Source organism: Cydia fagiglandana, chromosome 25 (genome assembly GCF_963556715.1).
Source record: "Cydia fagiglandana chromosome 25, ilCydFagi1.1, whole genome shotgun sequence".
NCBI classification, from domain to species: domain Eukaryota; kingdom Metazoa; phylum Arthropoda; class Insecta; order Lepidoptera; family Tortricidae; genus Cydia; species Cydia fagiglandana.
Window position 1 is genome coordinate 9,078,890 of NC_085956.1, and position 23,189 is coordinate 9,102,078.

Below are 23,189 nucleotides of genomic sequence, written 5' to 3' on the forward strand. Positions count from 1 at the left end.
CTGAGTACTATCTTGTGTCAAAGATCTTGTTGAGACGAATCAAACGAGCCCAAACACGAAGTGGTTTAGTTGCATGGTTGACTGGTACTGGTGACCACGTTCCGGCTCCATCATCAGACCCTGAGTACTATCTTGTGTCAAAGATCTTGTTGAGACGAATCAAACGAGCCCAAACACGAAGTGGTTTAGTTGCATGGTTGATTGGTACCGGTGACCACCTTCCGGCTCCATCATCAGACCCTGAGTACTATCTTGTGTCAAAGATCTTGTTGAGACGAATAAAACGAGCCTAAACACGAAGTGGTTTAGTTGCATGGTTGATTGGTACTGGTGACCACCTTCCGGCTCCATCATCAGACCCTGAGTACTATCTTAAGTCAAAGATCTTGTTGAGCCGAATCAAACGAGCCCAAACACGAAATGGTTTAGTTGCATGGTTGATTAGTACCGGTGACCACCTTCCGGCTCCATCATCAGACCCTGAGAACTATGTTGTGTCAAAGATCTTGTTAAGACGAATAAAACGAGCCTAAACACGAAGTGGTTTAGTTGCATGGTTGATTGGTACCGGTGACCACCTTCCGGCTCCATCATCAGACCCTGAGTACTATCTTGTGTCAAAGATCTTGTTGAGACGAATCAAACGAGCCCAAACACGAAGTGGTTTAGTTGCATGGTTGACTGGTACTGGTGACCACGTTCCGGCTTCATCATCAGACCCTGAGTACTATCTTAAGTCAAAGATCTTGTTGAGCCGAATCAAACGTGCCCAAACACGAAGTGGTTTAGTTGCATGGTTGATTGGTACCGGTGACCACCTTCCGGCTCCATCATCAGACCCTGAGTACTATCTTGAGTCAAATAAATACATATAGAATGTCAGGTCGTTTCAAATATTTTTAATCTTGTCCGGTAGTTTATTAAACTGTACCATTATAAATTATAATACTATAAAAACAGTGCTAGGATCAAAGTCTCTCGTTGCGGTTTACACGCACACAGTATAGCGTTTTACACGGCGCCCGCCGCACACAATGATAAAAAACCTCGTCGTCGCCGTTGAAAATGTGCGGAGCCGACCGACACACGTCCTGCCTGTACAAGCTCTGCCGCGGCACTGAGCTGGCACGATCGGTAATATAGAGTAGTTTTCAAAAAATTGCCAAAAAATTATAATAGAATTTCATAAACACTAATGTATACCAACAGTATAAGCAAACGTTGCAGATTGCTTGAGTATGAAAATGACTTCGATATTAAGTAGATTTTCGTAGAAATTGACACTTGTTTCGGAGAGAAAATTGAGTTCGTTTTACTTTGATTTTCTCTTTCTCAAAGGTATGTAGAAAAAATATCGTTTGATATGCCGAAAGTACAGGGTATTAGTAATACAAAATAGCCAGGTTTAGCAGAGTAAACTTCTCAACATTTCTAAATAAGAGCTTGCCGTTCAGTGCTTCACGGGGTTTTTCGGAAACGACCATCAGAAAAAAATTCATTACTGATTTAATAAGTCCTTTTTCTAATATTTACAACGATATTTAAAAAGATAAGAAGACGCTTTTACTGGAACAAGTACTCATTGTTTCTAATAATGAGCACAAAGTCCTGAATTTCGTCGACTAGTATCATCAATTTTGCATTATTTCGACTTTTCTTGTAAGAGCGCTCTTAAGGTGGCCACTGACGAGCCTTCCAACAGTCCAAATAGCGTGGCTGCAATCCAAAATCGGTCCGTGAATGTCAAAAACGTACAATGTTTAATATTAGGATGCCTTCCATTTGGATGAATCCATTGTAACGGCATCCATTTGGAAGGCTCGTCAGTGGCCTGCTTTACCGCTAGGCTACCAACGTCCTAGCATCCCAAATGGCCTATACCATATGCAGACCACGGTTACTTTTCACTTCAAACCCAAGCTGCCTATACCAGATGTCTCACTTTTTTACTCCATTGTGATGTCCCCCCTTTCTATATTAAAAGGGTTCCGGGGGCGGAACTTCCGCCTCCATTATTCGCTATTTGGGGTCCCTTTTTTATAGTTTTTTAACTAAAATGTGACACTTCGCAATGTGTTAAGTTTGGTAGCTTTATTCATTTGCGAATATTTTATTTTATGAGGGTAAAAAACGTGTTCTTTACCAGGAATATATTAAATTAATATAAGACCATTTGAATACACAAATTTTATTTGACACATACACACACACACACACTGACACACAATTTTCTTCAAGTTTACATTAAAAACATTAATACTTAAAAAAAATTGTATGACATTTAGTCATTAGTAATGAAACCACCACCAGACATATGTTAGGTAAATATTAATGTGAAGTTTGATGTAATTTTAGCATATGTAGTTTTAAAATGAGAGCGTAACTTCGATTGTATGGGAGCGGTTTTTTGTCGGCGAGTTCGTGTATGACTTATTGAATTAAATAAGAGTTGAGTGTCACAATAACAGTGACATTTTTAAACATGAAGAAAACATTTTTAAATAAAGAATTTTAATAATAATGTTAACATTTTCGTAGGTAATGATATATTTTTATTGGTTCTACGTTCTTGAGTTTTCTTTTGATACCTACCTATTTGCCTGATTTTCAGTTGAAGTTGGTTGGCAACTGTCAAAAGGTGGCATAGATGGCGTCATCTTAGCTTGCCCCTTTTTCTATGAGATTGGGCTTAAAGCTCGCATCCAGAGCATAAACTTCCATTAAAAAAAAAATAATTACACAATTCTAGAGATTGACAGATTGGCAAGCTATACTGGCGCCATCTGCTAAATACATCATTTGGTCGAATGAAAAAGCAGAATAGCGGTGTGGGCGACACGTAGTACTTACCTACCTGCAATAATATGTTACACAACGAAGGCCGCATAAATATCTGATCGATCTTATTTGTAGAGCCATAAGAGCGCGTCACATTTTTGCGGCCTTCGAAGAGTCACATATTATTGCACGTACAGAAGGAGAAATAAAATAATCCATACTAATATTATAAAGGCGAAAGTGTGTCTGTCTGTCTGTTCTGTTACCTCTTCACGCTTAAGCCGTTGAACCAATTTAGTTGAAATTTGGTATAGAGATAGTTTGAGTCCCGGGAATGGACATATTAGGATAGTTTTTATGTCGGAAATCATCCCTGAAGAGAGTGCAAAGGGTGGAATTGAAAGAGTTAATGAATTTTGCCTAATAATTGAAGTAAGCAATGCTTGAATTGAATGATTGCCATTAGCATTATACAAGCGCTATACCTACTTTAGCTTCTGCCACTAATTCCACGCAGACGAAGTCGCGGGCAAAAGGTAGTAATGTACAACCGTGTCATACATATGTCATACATATGCATCACCATATAAGCACTCGCATGATTAAGAGCTCCGCTGCTAATTTTGCCCAAAAGCATGCTGCTTTAATGAGAAATTAAGTTGTCAATTGTTTTTAAAAAAAGTTGATTCCTTGGGACTAGAATAACTAGTAATTCTTGAACTTTGGGCTACTTACTTCTTTTTCAATTCATAAGGTAAACGTACTGGTGCTCGACGCGGTCCCAGTACATGTCATTTTGAAACTTAAGTCATTGTCAATAGAGGTGACAGAAAGGTGTCATATATTGGGCATTAGCATGTCGAGCACTAGTACGGTTACTTACAATGGCACCAAAATTATATCTAGATGATGCCAGTTCGAGCGTCTCTATTATTATTTAATTTATTTATTTAAAAAGTCAAACGAAGGGCCGGATGTTAAAATATTATCCATAAATTTTAATTTTTTTTTCCTTTTTCCATTGTGTTTTTTATAGATTATCTGTCAAAATACAGAGAGGAAAATGAGGTCTACGTTAGTATCGAAATGCGGTTGTTCATTTTGCTCTTAATTAAAATGGCGGACAATTACGAAGGTTATTGAATCGTTCGGCAGATGGCGCGGCGCGGCAAAGGGATTTTTGTTTTTGTGCGTACGCGCCATATCGATCGTTAGCTTAAGGTGCTTGTACACTGGAGGAGACATTTATTTGTTTTATAGGGGTCCCTTTGTTTCCTATAAAGTTTTAAGTCATAATGTATTGTTTGTCATATTCGGCTCGATTTGAATTCTAAGACACGTCAATTAATAGATCTAGAAACTATATGGATTAGATATGTCAGTGTCAAATGCGACATATCTTCAAGCAAAAACGTCACCTTTGACACTGACTTATCTAATCCATAATTGACGTATCTTAGAGTTCGAATCCGGCAGATTATCATTAGTCATAAAACTAAAACCGGTTACTTTTCAGGATTTTCGTAAGGTTATGTGACGCGTTTCTGAACAAAATAAATTATGACTAACGAAAATACATTATGACTTTTTAGGAAACAATAGAGACTCGTTTTATATTACGGGTGGTACAGAACGAGGGACTTTTATGCAAACAGGGAATTGTTTCGGCTACGTACTTTATTTTTCACTTTATAATCACGTTAATATTTTTAACCGTTTTGGAGATAAACTGTATGTCTAAAATGGTTGAACATTAGTGCAACAATCTACATGTTTCAACCCTAGCAAGAAGATCCTATTAATGACATGACATGTGTCATTTAAAATGTAGGTTTAACTTTATAGGGTTGCCACTGATATACAAATGTTTCATTTTAATGATTATGTTTTTTTAATCCAGCTTTCGGATACCATTGCTAACGCTCGGTCAATTACTTTAATCTGTTATATCTGCATCTCCTCTCACTTGTAATATGATATTGGCGCCTCTTGCCTTTTTTTACTGTTATCTAGAGCAATGAAAACGAGTGATTTTAGTAGACATAAATAGTTTTTTTCTGATCAATTCATTTACAACAATTACTGACGTTACTAATTGTTTTTTTTTTTTTTATTATGAATGGGCTTACTCATGGCCACAGACTAGCCGAGGCGTAGACGTGGCCTACGATGGAGCGAGCTCGCCCAGAAGGTGCCTGTTCACTCTTGATTTGAAGGTTGCCGGGTTATAAGAACACGGAAATATAGACGCCGGCAAGGAATTCCATTCCTTGGCAGTGCGCATAAGGAAAGTAGAAGCAAAGCGCTTCGTGCGAATTGGTGGAATATCTACCAAGTAAGGATGGAAACCGGCCGTGCGTCTAAAAGTCCGATGGTAGAATGGGGACGGTGGAATAAGCTCGTGTAGCTCTTGGGCACACTCCCCGAAGTGCAACCTGTAGAATACCGACAGGCTGGCGACTTTCCGCCGCGAATTTGTGTAATATAACTAATATATCCCCACAATATAAAACATACTGATTAGATTTTTTACTAGAACTTGTTTTTTTTACAGTAAGTAAAGGTACTCATTTTCATTGCTGCAGGAAGGGTTATGTTGAATTATAAAAATAAAATAAAAACACAAAAAAGCCTTTTACTCTTTTTATTTTGACAAAAGAAATTAATTCACTTTTTTTCTTATCCACTTTCCTTATAATACAATAGTTATAAAGTAATTAAACTATCTACTTATATTTATATGTATACTTCATTTCTCTATATAATACAAAATATATTTACAATTTCTCCCCGTAATGTCCCATATAGAATAAATATTTTAGTCTATTCAAAATATAAAATACACATTTATATTTTCAAAATATAAGAACACATCAACGTTATTATGTACATGTTTAATTTTTATATACGACATATAATTGCCTAACAGATAATTTAAAAATATAAATATGTATTTTGCATAAAAATATTGAAACAATTGAGCAATCGAAATTACCTACATGATTTTATTTTTTGATACATATAGTTTTTTATTATTCTAGCGTGAAATATATTTGTAAAAGTGTTTCGAATAGACTAAAATATTGAAATTGCAGTAGAAATTAAAAATAAAATTTATAGCTTAAATAAAAAGGTTGCATTCAGAACACAATTTTTGCACAAACACTGTAATAAATTAATTAATTTTAGATCAAAACAATATTGTTCTATAAAACTTAAAATTATTTATCACAAAGGACTGGTTTGTTATGCCGTTTGTTCATGGATACTTTATATAAATAAAAATGTATTAAAGCTCATTTTTGTTCAAAATACGAGCATTTTCATTAAAGTGGAGGACTATATAATTTTTCAATGCTCAATTTAGAGTAAGTAAAAAATAATATTAATACATATACTGTGAAATATTATGCAAATATTCATGATGCAGGATGGTTTTAAATGACAATATTTCATTTCAATTGGGTGTTCTTAAAAACAATTATTTCTTGGTATATTCTTGGAGGGAATGAAATAAAAATGGAATGGTTTATTAAAGACACATCAGCATCTGTCGCATCTCCAATTTTTGTATTTTTCCTACAATTTCGACACTTTTGCAAACGTCAAATACGAAAATAAATCTCTAGCTTGATATTTAAAAGCATCAAAAACTTACAAAAGTTTTTATTTATTTCCAAAATAAAATGGCATTTGATAATAGGAACTATTATTTCTTATATTTGACGTAAGACAAAATAAATAAAAAACACCAAAAAGCAAAATTGTAGTAAAAACACAATTGCCCAATAACATGTACAAATAACCTTTTTTTAACAATTACATCTTATTTTTAGTTAATTATAAAAATTTACAATGATGTTTAGTTGATTTTATTAAATAATTTTCTTATAGATAGAGTTGGTTGTGCCGATACAAGTAATTCACATTTACAGCTCGTGTGCGTTAAAAATGACATAGCTGTCATTTTAACTTGACAGGTAAGTCCGCCATTTTGTAGCGGGCGCCATTTTGAATTTCACTATCGTGAAGTTACGATGCCAGAGAGCTGTTACACTGCAGGCCATACCCTGTGGACAAAAAGAAATTGATATGAATATTTATACTTTTTAATAGGCATAGCTATTCAGCGTGGGAATGTAGCCAGCCTTATAGGCACCCTTCCGCAGGGGACAGATCTGGGGGACCTAAGGTAGGTGGGTAAGTTTTATTTATTTATTTTATTAGTTTTAGTTTTAATTTATTTAGTTAATACTTAATTTTAATAATAGTTTGTATAAGTTTTATTATTGAATAAATTCCCTTTTTAATCAAAATGATAAGTTTACATAATCAGTTTCTGATATTTCCATTAACCTACTATAGAAAAAATCGATTATTTTGTGATAAATTATTATATTTTTAAGATAATAAAATAAAAAAATAAAACACTAAAAAACAGAATAAATTTCCAAATATATCCTTCAAACGGATTTCGATGTGTTAACTTTTATTTATTTAGTACAACACAAAAGGTAATGTTTTATGTGTTCTGTGGTCAAAAATCAAGAACTTAATCCTAATAGGTACCTAGTTTTTTTTTCTTCACATTAAAATAACTACGGTGACTTTGGAAAGTTTCCGAAATTGCGAAATATTCGCATGGAAAAAAAATCGTAAAAAATTTTTTAAATTCCAAAATAAAAGTTAACAATTTTTCTGACAAATTTTCTCCTAAAAGTCTCGACAGCTGTTGTAACTTTTCGGAAATTTTCCCGAAGCTGCACATATCTATTTACAATATTTATATTGTTTAAAACACTTACCTATTTATTGAATATCAGCATCATCAGATGTGTCCTTGAGTTACTGTCAGCAATAGTTGGAATAATACTGCAACTGCATCGGACTGCAATAAAAAAGGAGAGCTATACTTGCCAGGATCCGACTGCTAGCACTGCTAGTAACGGTACTAGTACTGCTAGTGCTAGCAACGCTAGTGCTAGTACTAGTAGCACTAGCGCTTATATGAGTAACTCTAGTGCTAGTACTAGTATCGCTAGCGCTAGTATGAGAAACGCTAGTGCTAGTACTAGTAAGGCTAGAGCTAGTATGAGTAACTCTAGTGCTAGTACAAGTAGCACTAGTGCTAGTACTAGTAATACTAGTGCTAGTAATGTTAGTAGCAGTAGGACAATACGTGCGTTGAAAGCTTGCTATAGGCATTGTAATATCAATAGATTAAAAGTTTTAAGCTAATTCTTTTGTCTATTTTAGTTCAACTCAATATGAATATTGCTGTAATTACAAAGAATAATAAATAATATTGGACAGTCAAATAACTTGAATTTCTAAACATGTTGAATCACATTTTTTTTTACTTTGCTGTCTACATTATCTAAGTGCCTTAGACGGACAAACATGTAATGTGTGAGGCATTTTGTGTACACAATTAGATCAGGTGCAAGGGCTTGGATTTACATAAAAAATACTCTTGGCAAAACGGCAATAAGAATTAAATTATTATTTTTGTACTAAATATAAATATGTAAATAAAAAAAAGCTGACCACTGAAAAATACAAATGACACTATCATTTAATCGTAAAAAAAAACCTTACGTAAAGTGTTATGTATTCTATAAGTACTTTAAAATATTTTTTTACTTTTCTGTCATAACTATATTCTGGATTGAAATAACTTTAAAAGCTGAGCATTAAAAAAAAGGAAAATTTAACCGCCTCGAGCGAGAATCAAACTCATGACACCTAGAGCTTGCTGCTGTCTTTAAACGGAGATTAATTCCATTATGTCCTTTTTTTCAAAAGTCCTTTCTTTTTTTTTCAAAAGTTGTTAATTCAAAAATTGAAAATTTGTCTAGTCAGTGCCCAGCAGTGCCTAGCCAGCTTCCATCGCATGAACTGCTCCATAACTGGGCACGACGATGTTGTAAGGGATAGTTCTTCCACATTACTAACCTATGTATGCCCATTGGGTTATTTATGATCCACTGGAAAAGAGTCTGACGACTAAGAGCCACAATATCCTCCTAACCCGGGGTTAACTCGTTAAGCCGTTAACCCAGTGTCAAAGTACTGGTAATTAAGGTAACTCCAGGTTTAACCGGTTAAACCCGGGTTAGTGGGAAGGTGCAAGAATTCATACCAAAAACTAGTTCTGGGCATACATAGGTTATTGATACATTACTTTGGACTTACTTGTTGGTACTGTGATGGTTTGCAGAACTTTTTTCGTTTTTGTCGAAAGGCTAACGTCTGGCACAGCGACCTTGTCAGTAGAAAAAATGTAGGCGCAAAGATTTGACTTCAGAAAATATGAGTAGGCACCTATTTATAATTTACAATAGTTTACCATTTATTAAAGAAGCGTTAACCAAATACGAAGATATAAGAAAACCGAAGTTCCAGGTCCAATAGGTTTTGAGAGTGTGTATATTACTTTTTATCTAGGGTACAAACTTACGTCACAAGTCCAGGAAACGCAACAGTTCGGGTCCAGGTCTTCCAGGTCTATTAAGTGTATCTAATTCACGTCTAATAGCAACTTACCTGGTTTGTTACCACAAGCACTGGGGCACATAGGGGGCGCCTGTGTTATCTTCCAGAAGTTCCAGGTCTAGTAACCATTTTGTTTTGGGTTTGCGCAACCAGATCTTACATTAGTTTATAAACATGTATTGTAGTATAGAAACTTACTTCAAAAGTCCAGGATACGCATTAGTTTGGGTCCAGGTCTTCCAGGTCTATCAAGTCTGATACTAATTCACGACTAATAGCAACTTACTTTCGTACATAGAGGGCGCCTGTAACGCTATAAGAGTTGTTCTCTTCCAGAAGTTCCAGGTCTAGTAACCATTTTGTAAATATATAGAAACTTACGTCAAAAGTCCAGGGTTTGCGTCAGTTTGGTACCAGGAGTACTGGGGCACGTAGGGGGGGTGGGGCTGCGGCGCCCCCTGGTGGTGGAGCGCGTGCGCGTGCGCGCCTTTCATGTCCCACGGGCCGGGCGGCGCGCCCTGTTGAGGAGAAAAAGGATTAGTTAATGATTGATGCAATAAGTCATTAGCTAGGGATATATTTACTCTTTCGAGCAATTTCCGTCAGTAGAAATGACCAAAATTTTTTTTTAAATGTAGGTGCAAAAGTAGAAAATCATAGAAAATTTTAATTTAAAATTTTCTACTGACAAACTTGTTTGACCGGCTATGCGTGAGATATGTCTCTATCAGGTCTTTTTCGTTTCAAGCACTGCGTTGTTTCGCAATATCTATTTTAACAAAACTGTTACTGAATAGAGTAAGACCAAAAAAGTAGTACAGCGAGTAGTCTGCAGCGATTTCGATAGCCCACGCAGTGCAAGTGTTATTTTCAACGTCAAACTTCTATGAAAACATGACGTATAAATAACACTTGCACTAGGAGATGGCCAGAAAGGAGTGGAAAAGTTTCAACGGACAATCAACAATAAAACCAGCTTTTTTAATTATGTTCGTTCTTGACTCAACTGCCTATAAATGTAGGTATTTCTCTCCAGTGCGCTAAGAAAGCAATTAAAGTAATTTATAAAAAAATACAATTTTCAGCTTTTTATTTCCCATGTGGTCCTTCAGTCCTGATTTGAAACACAAACCCAAATCATCTAATTGCATGAACCTTTTACGATATTAAGCGGGTGTGGCGCCGCGCCTTGCATTATATAAATTAAATTCTTTAGATCCTTATCTATATAAGGTTTTATATCCATACTAATATTATAAATGCGAAATATAATTAATATTATAAATGCGAAAGTGTGTCTGTCTGTCATCTTTTCACGCTTAAACCGCTCAACCGATTTAGTTGTAATTAGGCATAGATATAGTTTGAGTTCCGTGGAAGGACATAGGATATTATGTCGGAAATTATTACTAGAGGGTCAAAAAGGGATTGAATTGAGAGAGTTAATGAATTGCCTAATGTAAGCAATTAATTTATGCTCAAATCTACTGATTGCTATTACACTTTATCCAGGCGCTATACTTACTCTGCGAGTCGGACTCGCGCACGAACAGTTCCGTACCATTACGCAACAAAAAAATCACATTTGTTGTATGAAAGCCCCAATTAATTAATTATTTTATTCTGTTTTCAGTATTTGTTATTATAGCGGCAGCAAAATACATATGATCTGTGAAAATTTCAACTGTCTAGCTATCACGGTTCATGAGATACAGCCTGTTAACAGGCAGACGTATGGAGAGACGGACTGATGGACAGTAGAGTCTTAGTAATAGAGTCCCGTTTTTACCCTTTGGGTACGGAACCTTATAAATGGTTGCAAATGTCGATTACGTAACGATTGTTTTCTCTAACTAATGGTACTTACGTATCCGACCCTCGGGTCCCACGACTGCTGATGAGGTGGTTTCACATCGCACGACGCACCGTCCGGCGACCGTCCTGCCGATGGCTGTAACAATACATTTGCATTTAGTATTCTGTATACAAATATATAAGAAACTAGCGACCCGGCCCGGCTTGGCACGGGTTAATAAATCTTACACCTAAACCTCCCTGAATCACTCTATTGATAGGACGATACCGCTTGAAAATCCGTTACGTAGTTTCAGAGTTTATGGCAAACATACAAACACAATACATGCGGCGGGGGACTTTGTTTTATAAATGTAGTGAGTATTCTCTCTTCTTCTACTTCCTCGTTCCCTCATTGCTGAGGATCGTGACCACATGTGATTTGTCTCCGTTTTGTGCGGTCATAAGCCGTGTGGACTGCACAGTGCAGACTGCCGCCAGCCGACCTCTTCACAGCGTCCGACCATCCCATACGTGCCACGAGCACGTTTGCCATTCATTCGGCCTAGAATAATATTATTTATTTGGTACCGAGATCATTATCTACCTTGATGTCCCAAATGGCTGTGAGGGCACATACCTTGGCATTCCCGAGGGTGACATTCCAGGGGGCACCTCCGACACGGGGGTGGAGTTTGAGGTGGGGGTTGTTCAATTGGTGCCGTGACCAGGATAATCCTACCTTAACGTCCCAATTTGGTTGTGGGGGCTGCTTTACGCCCCACGGCGTCCCCGTGGGGGATAGCCATGGGGACAGCTCAGAGACGGGGGTGGAGTCCGGGGTGGGGGTTGTTCAAGTGGTGCCATGACCAGGATAATCCTACCTTAACGTCCCAATTTGGCTGTGGGGGCTGCTTCACGTCCCATGGCGTCCCCGTGGGGGATAGCCCTGGGGACAGCTCAGAGACGGGGGTGGAGCTCGGGGTGGGCGAGTGCGCCTGCGCGGCGCCTGCGTACGCGCCGGGGGAGTGCTGCGAGCCGGACGAGCTGCCGCCGCCGCCTGTGAAGAAAATATTTTAATGTAATTTGTGTAAATTAATCTTTAAAATAAATCTAAATTTAAAGGATTTTAAAGTGCGTCTAGATCTAGCGAATGCGTTTATACTGTTATCCCTACTAATATTATAATGCAGAAGTAGCTCTGTTTGTCTGTTAGCTGTTTACACTGCACCGATTTAGATGAATTTTGGACATACTTTAAGGTCCCGGGTGAATGAACGAAACCGGTTTGAAAAATAAAACGGTTTCCGAGCCCTGTGCCAAAGAGAATATACAAAAATTGCAAATTTCCCATGAAATGTTCTCAGTATTTTTTCAACACATTTATTGCCAAATCCTCTTATTTACAGTTAATTTCGATTTCTATTGTACTTGAAATATGTCCATCAATCAATGAGTAACGTAGGTAAATATTAAATGAAAAAGCCGTCATCAGTTAAGCACATCGAGTAGTACTTAGTGAAAAAGGTGAAAGTACCCAGAAATTTTCTCATGAAAGTACCCAGAAACTTTTAGGTTATCTGTCATTTGTCACACCCGTAGGCCAGATGGCGCTGGCAGCCGCCGCATGGTTGCGTTCAGTTCTACGAGGCCGTGCCGTACAGCTGCGATCGTGGCCCACCAAAATGGACTCGCCGGAAGACCAGCGCCGACTCTCGGGTCAGCATTATGCTGAGGCGAGCCCATTTCGTGGTAAACAATTTGTAATTATGTTTGTATTAAAAGCCTTGCATGTTACTTTTGTATGTACACTAAGTTTATCACGAAAAATAAATGATTTATGATTTATTTATGATTTAGAAACTTTCTCATGAAAGCATCCAGAAATTTTTACATCCAGAAATTTCCGGAAATTTTGAGAATGTTCTGCAATTTACACATAGCTAGATTAAATACATAAACAACTCACCATGTAATAATTGGTTGTTGCTGGGCGGGCTGGCGGGCGGGAGCCCTAGGCCCGGCGGCGGAGCCCCCACCTGCGCGGCCTTCATCATCTTCTTGTATTTGCTGCGGCGGTTTTGGAACCAGATCTTCACCTGTTGACAAATTATCATTTTAGAATGATACAACTTTTCAGGAACTCATTACTCATTACTTTTTAGGGTTTCGTACCCAAAGGGTAAAAACGAGACCCTATTACCAAGACTCTTGGCGGACGCACACAGATAATCTCATTGATCTGAACCCGCACCCTCTGATATGAAAGATACCGACGTTTCAAAAGAAAATGATATATCAAGAATCTAGATACAAGTACATGGGTATTACAAGTAGGTAATTATTAAGAATATAAAGTTTAGAATATAGAGATTTACATTAGGTATTACGGGGTACAGAATGCAGAGCTTAGTATGGCTACCATCAGTTTGGCATTGACATAAACGCTATCGTAAACGTAATTTACTTTCTTATCTATGCATCTCGCTCGTACTGACAAATTAGTGCGAAAGAGATATATAGAATGTAAATTACGTTCGCGATAGCGTTTATGTCAATGCCATATTTATGACAGCCGTATAGGTCGCTTTTCTCAAGCACTAACAGTGCGAGCAGCGTTCACGACGGCCCTGTATCGCGTTGTTTAAATTCGATTATTGAAAATAAAAAATAAGTAAGTAGTAAATAAAAATACAACGTAATATAATTTACTGAATTTTATATATATTTACAGAGATTCAGAGGATCGCTGTGGTCGTATGCCACGATTATAAACTTAAAAGTAATGTGGCATACGACCACGGCTATCCTCTGAATCTCTGTAAATATATAAAAAATTCAGTAAATTATATTACGTTGTATTTTTATATAAAAAAAAATGGTAACATATATAATATTTTCTGCTTGATAATTTTAGATAAGAATTCTATCTTGTTTCATACTTTTTAGAGCACGATTTGCAGTAGTCGGGTTTTAGTTTTTGAACTTATTTTTTATTTAATTAATTTTGGGGTCATGATTTCGTTACTAACTTTTTGAAGTCACTTTATATTACTTTTGCGAGGGCGTCCTCAGTACAGAAATACACGCAGAGCGCCGCCTATATCGGGCTACGCCCGATTCCTTTAGTGTCTTTGGACCGCGTACGTCGGGTTACGCCAGACACTTTTAGTATGAAGGCGCCGAAGGCGCCCGGTTTTGGAACGCGTACGTCGGGCTACGCCCGACTCTTTTAGTATGAGGGCGCCGAAGGCGCCCGGCTCTGGAACGCGTACGTCGGGCTACGCCCGACTCTTTTAGTGTGAGGGCGCCGAAGGCGCCCGGCTTTGGAACGCGTATGTCGGGCTACGCCCGACTCTTTTAGTAAGAGGGCGCCGAAGGCGCCCGGCTTTGGAACGCGTATGTCGGGCTACGCCCCACTCTTTTAGTATGAGGGCGCCGAAGGCGCCCGGCTTTGGAACGCGTAAGTCGGGCTACGCCCGACACTTTTAGTACGAGGGCGCCGAAGGCGCCCGGCTTTTGAACGCGTATGTCGGGCTACGCCCGACTCTTTTAGTATGAGGGCGCCCAAGGCGCCCGGCTTTGGAACGCGTAAGTCGGGCTACGCCCGACTCTTTTAGTATGAGGGCGCCGAAGGCGCCCGGCTTTGGAACGCGTAAGTCGGGCTACGCCCGACACTTTTAGTACGAGGGCGCCGAAGGCGCCCGGCTTTGGAACGCGTACGTCGGGCTACGCCCGACTCTTTTGGTATGAGGGTGCCGAAGGCGCCCGGCTTTGGAACGCGTACGTCGGGCTGCGCCCGACTCTTTTAGTATGAAGGCGCCGAAGGCGCCCGGCTCTGGAACGCGTACGTATCTTGTAAAAAAATTGACTGTTTCATACATTTTGGCCGATCAGGACTTCTATACCTATTCACGTTATAAAATGTTGCAGGACATTAAAAAAACACCATGTATAGCAGCCAAACAAATTTCTTTTGCAAAAACCTTCTTGTATCGCCGTAGTCGCGTAACACGCGGATAGAATCCAGAGCGCTTTTATTAGATTCATAGTTCGAATCACCTAACCGATAAATTAATGTTTTATCTGGCGCATGCAAGCAAAGCCGGGTGCAAAAGCTAACAATATTTATATATTTGAAATGTGCTATTTGAGCTCTTTACAATGATGTATAACACATCATCATTACTTAATTTTAGTTTTTTGGTTCGTGACTTTATGACCTCTAGAGGGCGCAGTGTTCATTTTTTTGTGACGCCATATAGCCTATAACCAGCGGACGATTAAGACGATTCGAATGACACATCGTTTGTTAAATTATAATAAGTACTTTAGAAGTTATGAGGGAACAGATGAACATACATACATACATACATACATACATACCCACATACATACCGGTCAAAATCATAACCCTCCTTTTGCGTTGCCGTAGTCGGGTAACTAGATTTCATTTTAAGTACATTATCAAACTGCACTATGGGACTTAATCGCGTATTTAAGTTTTAAGATAAAATATGATGCATGAGTATATACAGGGTGATTCATGAGACGTGAGCAGGACTAATCCTGCACACTCAGTAACTGGTAATTGATCGATCACCGTCGTATTTAGGTGAAACAACCACACTTTTTCCTATTTTCCAACTTTTTGGTGAGGGCAAATTTATTTCTCTACAATCATGGTCACCCTACGAGACCTAATTAATGAACATAAAACCTCTTTTACGAAGAAAATAAAATGTCAAACCTGAATGAGATACGACTTTTCAAAAGTAACCAGACCGTGATGACAGTGATGACATTCAATTTGACACAGAATATCGGTAGTTTAGTATTCTAATGTTAGGGTGACCATCCATGTCGTAAATAAATTAATAGCTTTTTTTTTTAACACGACTAGAAAATTAACGTTAACCTCACTAATAGTGATAGGAAACAGTTGCTTATAATTTACGAAATGCGCAGTGTTAGTCCTGCTCACGTCTCCTGAATCAACCTGTATATGATGTTTAATAATCGTGAAAGTTTAAATCAGTGTGTAGATTTCATTTTATTCAACGGAGTTTTGACCGAAATGACTACAATGTGCGTGTTTTCTAGCCCGTTTTTCTTGTTCCTCGTTTTTCACAACGGTCGAGGAAATGATATCTATTCCTTCTTGTTCTGTATGCAAATGTGGACTATGAAATACGGAAAGATTTATGCAATGTAACGACACTTCCTTCCTCTGTGATCTCTAGTCTAATATATATATAATTCATAAGATGTTTTTTTTTATTGAAGAAAACATGGAACTATAAAATATGCGTACCACAATACAAAGATTCGTCAAACTGCGGGGCAGTTTGTTGGCGATGAGCTCGCTCTTTTTATAAGGACATCAAAGCAGGTACATATTTTTGCACTGTCGTACCGTCCCAGCGTAGCCCTTTCTAATGTAGTGCAATATATATATATGTATATATATATGCAAATTTTGAAAAAAGGAAAGCCTATAAAACTAGTCTTTCATGGTGACAATTACGTACTAAAATCATGGAGAATGGAAAATATTTAGATGTGGAAAAACATTTTCTCTTTTTGTATGGACTATTACGTAGTCTTCCTCGACCTTTGAAGACTAGATATAATACTAAAGAAGATAACTTTTAAGCGCTGAGTGACGTAAGACCAATAATTTTATTGACTCAATTATCAATACTTCATGGTCCCCTTATGTATTGTACCGATTGTAATATTATTAAAACCTCATGACAGCAAAATATTCACACTAATTCTCAATCCCCGCTATGTACTCGAATTTCAGACTAACGTGTATGTATATATGTATATATGTGGGGGTAGCGTGAATGTGGGCGGGGCGGGGTGCGGGCCGTTAGTGCACCGTTACTCTAGGGGTGGGGGTGTGTCGATGAAAATTGAAATTCATGTCGATGTTTTGTTTATTTTGTCCCTGCTGACCCTAGAACCCTAGCCGAGGTTACAAACGCCAGACTAATATTCCTTAACTAGCTTTTGCCCGCGACTTCGTCTGCGTGGAATTAGTGACAGCAGCTAAAGTAGGTATTGCGCCTGGATAATGCTAATAGCAATCATTCAATTCGCGCATTGCTTACATCAATTATTAGGCAATTCATTAACACTTTCAATTCCACCTTCCTTTGCACTGTCTTCAGGGATCATTTCCGACATAAAAATTATCCTACGTCCTTCCCCGGGACTCAAACTATCTCTATGCCAAATTTAAACTAATGGCCGGTTCAGCGGCTTAAGCGTGAAGAGGTAACAGACAGACAGACACACTTTCGCCTTTATAATATTAGTATGGATTGAGCCTGAGCTCAGACATTCAATTCTATTCAATTCTTTATTGATTAAAATATAATTTTACAAGTTATAATTTTACATTAGGATCAAATACTGACTTTATATGACATGCGTTGCCGTATAACATAATACATTTAATACAGTACCTAATTTGCTTTTAAAGGCATCCAATAATAATGAAATCAAGGTATTAAAAGGCATTTTAACACGGCGCTAAACAGCTGTGTGGCATTATATGTAATTGATCATAATTTATCTTGAACATAATGACTATATCGGAAACTGGTCTTGGTCTTGTTTTGAACCGTCATTCCGTTTTGGCTGAAGGTGCTAGTGGCAAACCAATTTCTATCAACATATACAAGGATATACAGTGTGAAAATAAATCGGGCCCTGGAGGGAAACTGCCTTAAATCCTTATGGCTCCTCTACACGGTGGGCCAGCGCCAGCCACTACAAGGGACGGATTTATGCGTTAGAGGGAGCAAGTGATATTGCTATCTCACTCTACCGAATAGCTGCGTCCCTTGGAGTGGCCGGCGCTGGGCCATCGTGTAGAGGAGCCAGTAAGCTGGCTCATTTTACTTAAAAGGAAACATTCCTTTATTTTTAAAAAGAAACAAAACTGCATTTAAATATTTTTCTTTTTTTCTTCTACTTGGCTAGTTTAAAAAAATCTTGAGTACTAAATATTAGATTTTATGGATATTTTCTACGACAGACGAGTGTAAGACCTAAATTAGGTCCAAGAAACATTAGGCCGCCTAATATTTCTTGGAGAAATGTTATCATTAGATTGTAGACTAACGGGATAACGGGAGTCTAGATTAGGTTAGTTTGTAGTCTTTCTTACCGTCAATTTATAATTTAACTAGCGGGATTGTAAACTGAAGAGTGTTTACAATTTTACGGTAAACATTTTATAGGATATACTTATACATTGTAGATAAACACGTGAGAACACTATTAATTTTCAAAAAAAAACTCCAGTGTGAAAATATCTTAATGATATCACAATGAAACTAAAATAACACGTATTTTAAATGCTTATCAACGTTGTACCTTATTAGTAATAAGTTATTACTATTTCAACCATATAAAGTTAAGTTAAGTTAAGTTAAATAATCAAACAGAAAAATATTTAAATCTATCGACATCGACTACACCCCAACCCTACGCCCGCCCCCACCCGATTGCCCGGGTCACGTTATAAGTTAACCCTCGTATTGCTATTCAATTCCATTCAGTTAACACTGCCGCTGCCGGAATTATTTATGTGTTTAACCCTGTGCATGCCGGGCCATTGCCATTGCCCAGTACATTTACTGTTTTGTTTTGACTGTTCGATACTTATTTTTTTGTGTTAAGGTGGCCACTGACGAGCCTTCCAACAGTCCAAATAGCGTGGCTGCAATCCAAAATCGGTCCGTGAATGGCAAAAACTTACAATGTTTATATAATATTAGGATGCCGTCCATTTGGATGAATCCATTGTAAGGGCATCTATTTGGAAGGCTCGTCAAAATCTTAAACATTGTACGTTTTTGACATTCACGGACCGATTTTGGATTGCAGCCACGCTATTTGGACTGGTTGGAAGGCTCGTCAGTGGCGACCTTAAGTTTATAATAATAAAACTAAATGATATAACTTAACGATTTCTACGCAAATTTCAAGAATTGTATACTGGTTTCATATCACAACTTACTTATATCATTTTAATTGACTATTAACTTTTAGTCTCTGCGAATTTTCGCAGTCGTAAAAGTACTTTTATTTTTATAGCTATTTCAATCCTTATCACAAGATGACACATGCTCTCAACCGAATCATTAAGTGTTTTATAATGGCCTGTATGAAATATAAAAGTATTATATTATTGACATCGCATAAAAGATCATTATGAGGGGCAGCGGAGCGGGCAAAATTGCTCATTTCCTTGAGCATTGTGAATTTGACCAACGTTTCGGAATGTTTCGAAACTTTTCATCTTTTATTTTGTTAAATATTACAAAAAATATATAAAGCATCCAAAACTGTACCTCTAGTATATATTTCATTTTATAGCGTTACGTGACGTACGCGTTTGCGTTGTGTCATTTTGTTTGGGATTTTGTGTTTCCAAAATGTCCCGTTTGGCGCGCTGTTCAAAATCCCATACAAAAATAGACAACGCAAACGCGAACGCTCGCCACGAATTGTGAAGTTTTATTGAGAGATACTACGGAAAAAAAACAGTTCGTTAATTTGATATAAAATCAAAATATTTCGAGACATTCGGCGCGATTCGGGAAACAAATTAGACATTCACTAGATATGAAATAGTAATGATATGTGACATTCCACGGCAAAAGGTACCCTATGGCGGTTGGCGCTTACGCTATTATTTGCGGCCATAAGGTTATTTTTTGCCGTGGAACGTCACATATCGTTACTATTTCACTAGTGAATATCTAATTCATTTCCCGAATCGCGCCGATTTTCGCACGCAGGTCATTCAGTGGTATTTTGTTATTTTCTTTACTCATCGCTAATATTTCGAAATCTCTTGTATGTAACATATCACCCAGGATTCGTATGTATGTCTTTAATTAATATTTGACAAGGACATTGAATTATTAGATTAGCTTAACGAAATGTAAATACCTATTAATTTGTATGAAAATAATACTGCATGTAAATAGTTCCCGGGATGTTATTGAGAGTCGCGCCATAGAGGTTCCTTTTTAGGGTTCCGTACATAAGGAGAAAAACGGGACCCTATTACGAAGACTCCGCTGTCTGTCTATCACGAGGCTGTATCTCATGAGCCGTGAGAGCTAGACAGTTGAAATTTTCACAGATGATGTATTTCTGCTGCTGCTATAGCAACAACTAAAAAGTACGGAACCCTCGGTGGGCGAGTATGACTCGCATTTGTCCGGTTTTTACCTTTCCGGTTTAGAAGTTTACCCTAAAAACTGTGACAGATGAACAAAGTAATAACAACTTTTTTACCAATTTTCAACAAAAAATGGCCTAGTACCAAAACCGCATACACCTCAATTGCACAAAACGCTTCCGTGACAATATCCAAGATGGCGGCAACATATGGAACCGCAACGGAATTATTACTCTTTTTAAAAATATTTCGTATTGCATTTTATCAAGTCAGAATGTCGTATGTTCATATAGTTTTATAATGATATAAGACTCTTTCGTGATGATGATATAATATAAGTCACGCGATATTATAATGCCGTGAATTGTACTGATTTTGTACGCGTCTACGCTATGTAATATTATGACACTGGGTAATCAGGCTGTATGTAATAACCATTTTTTTTTATTATTTGCATAGTAGCACGAGGGACGTATAAGGAGACAATTTATTACGAGAGAGACAAACTGTTGTAGATAAAAACCGGGCAAGTGCGAGTCGGACTCGTGCACGAAGGGTTCCGTACCATAATGCAAAAAAAAAACAAAAAAAAAGCAAAAAAAAAAACGGTCACCCATCCAAGTACTGACCACTCCCGACGTTGCTTAACTTTGGTCAAAAATCACGTTTGTTGTATGGGAGCCCCATTTAAATCTTTATTTTATTCTGTTTTTAGTATTTGTAGTTATAGCGGCAACGGAAATACATCATCTGTGAAAATTTCAACTGTCTAGCTATCACGGTTCGTGAGATACAGCCTGGTGACAGACAGACGGACGGACGGACGGACGGACAGCGAAGTCTTAGTAATAGGGTCCCGTTTTACCCTTTGGGTACGGAACCCTAATGATACTAAATGTAAGACGTCACATTTATTCATACAGTGTGATTCTGTGCTGTTAAAAATTCGAAGTGTCTAACTTTTTGAATATCGTTTTAAACAAGTAGGTATGTACTTATTGCTTTCTAATAATAATACAACTAATTCTGGTGACCAGAGGGCTGGCCACTATTTAGCCCAGCGTATTAGCATCGCTATACAGCGGGGAAATACGGCCAGCCTTCTGGGCACCTTGCCCGTTGACGGCGACCTGGGGCAAATTTTTTATCTATAGTTTTGTAAGTTTTATTATGTTTGTTTATTCCTTTCTTTGCTTTTATCAATAAATAAAAAGTTTACTAATTACTTACATGTTTAATGTAAGCTGTTATCTGTACTAAAAATAGCTTATGGCACATGGCATTAGCAATGACAAAATCAAATTCCTATAAAAATTATGACGTTTACAACGACACTCTCACTTTGTTCTGTCTTAGGCGGTGCAAACTTAGCTTAGATGGACTTAACCACTCAAGTAAAAAAATAAATCGTGATTTTACAAAAAAAAAATCTCTTATAAAAACAAAAAAAATACTATCTATAATTTGTTAAAAGATGTCAATCACAATGAAAAAATCAACGATGATTAACTCTGGCCAATGGCGTTAATTATCGTTGATTTTTTCATTGTGATTGCCATCTGTCTCTTCTTCCTCGCGTTATCCCGATATTTTCACACGGCTCACATAGGAGCCTGGGGTCCGCTTGACAACTAATTCCATAATTTGACGTATGCACTAGTTTTGTTTGCCATCTGTATTTACAATTTATACATTGTAATAATATGGTACGTCCCACAATAAAATAATTAACTGATTTGAAAGACCGAAGTGATCCCATAAGTGTACCACGAACAAAGTTTTGTGCGGTACAGTAAAAAGGAAAAATATATTAACAAAAAAACTTATAGAGTCAGACCAAGAATAGTCTGCAGCGGATTTGATAGCCCGCGCAGTGAAAGTGTTATTTTAAACAAACTTCTATGAAATTATGACGTATAAATGACACTTGCACTCCGTGGGCTATCAAATCCGCTGCAAACTTTTTTTCGTCCGACTGTAGTACCTATCCGTGTAGTAAATATTTACGGCTCGACGTCTTATATTCCCATTCATCCCATTACATTTTAATTACAATATAAGCGTATAAAGCTCCCGTAACAGAAGCGGTACAAACCGTAAAAAGCGGCCATAAACTCCAAGCCATAAAATACTTTACCTAGAACCTTTTTTGTTTCTTCCATTATTTTATTTTTGCCACTTACCCAGTTTTCCCAACGGTGGGTTTCGTCAACCGCGGACGGTGGTATGCAATACATCCGTGCACACTTATATGGACGGTATTCAACATATACAAGGCTGGTATTCAACGTATATCGGGCGGTGAGTACAAAGAAATGACCAGCATAGGCCGCATAGCGCGGAGCCTGGTGCCCTCACGTATACAACTATTCCACCACTTCCATGGAGCGGTTTATGCAGTATGTTGCTAATGTGTGAATGGGGATTGTGTAGTTTAGTTAGTAAGTTTATGTGTGATTGGTTTGTAGTTTACATCTTATAAAACAAAGTCCCCCGCCGCGTTTGTCTGTATGTATGTATGTATGTTCGCGATAAACTCAAATACTACTGAACCGATTTTCATGCAGTTTTAGCCTATCAATAGAGTGGTTTTCGAGGAAGGTTTAAGTGTTTAGGTTTACCCGTGAGGAAGGTTTAAGTGTTTACATTTACCCGTGCGTAGCCGGGGCGGGTCGCTAAATTAAAATATAACTGCTTTCATGTCTTAAGGTGGCCACTGACGAGCCTTTCAGCAGTCCAAATAGCGTGGCTGCAATCCAAAATCGGTCCGTGAATGTCAAAAACGTACAATGTTTAATATTAGGATGCCGTCCATTTGGATGAATCCATTGTATCGGCATCCATTTGGAAGGTTCGTCAGTGGCCTGCTTTATTTCAATTTATTTCTTGCTGTGATAAACAGTAGTTATTT

The 23,189-nt window shown here is 37.7% G+C and overlaps 1 protein-coding gene across 2 annotated transcripts in view; it reads right to left on the reverse strand.

The window, feature by feature from the left end:
- Positions 1-5,407: 5,407 nt before the first annotated feature.
- The window catches only part of LOC134677061 (homeotic protein distal-less), a 166,278-nt gene continuing 148,496 nt past the window's right edge, over positions 5,408-23,189 (reverse strand). Inside the window, exons 4-9 of one of the 2 annotated variants that reach the window (XM_063535500.1) lie at positions 13,037-13,166; positions 11,952-12,127; positions 11,141-11,224; positions 9,655-9,791; positions 7,584-7,666; positions 5,408-6,848 (exon numbers count right to left, since the gene is read on the reverse strand). In XM_063535500.1, the coding sequence (XP_063391570.1) occupies positions 7,630-7,666; positions 9,655-9,791; positions 11,141-11,224; positions 11,952-12,127; positions 13,037-13,166 (564 nt within the window). In that variant the 3' untranslated portion in view covers positions 5,408-6,848; positions 7,584-7,629. The remainder of the gene's footprint in view (positions 6,849-7,583; positions 7,667-9,654; positions 9,792-11,140; positions 11,225-11,951; positions 12,128-13,036; positions 13,167-23,189) is intronic. The other variant, XM_063535501.1, reaches the window with a different exon arrangement.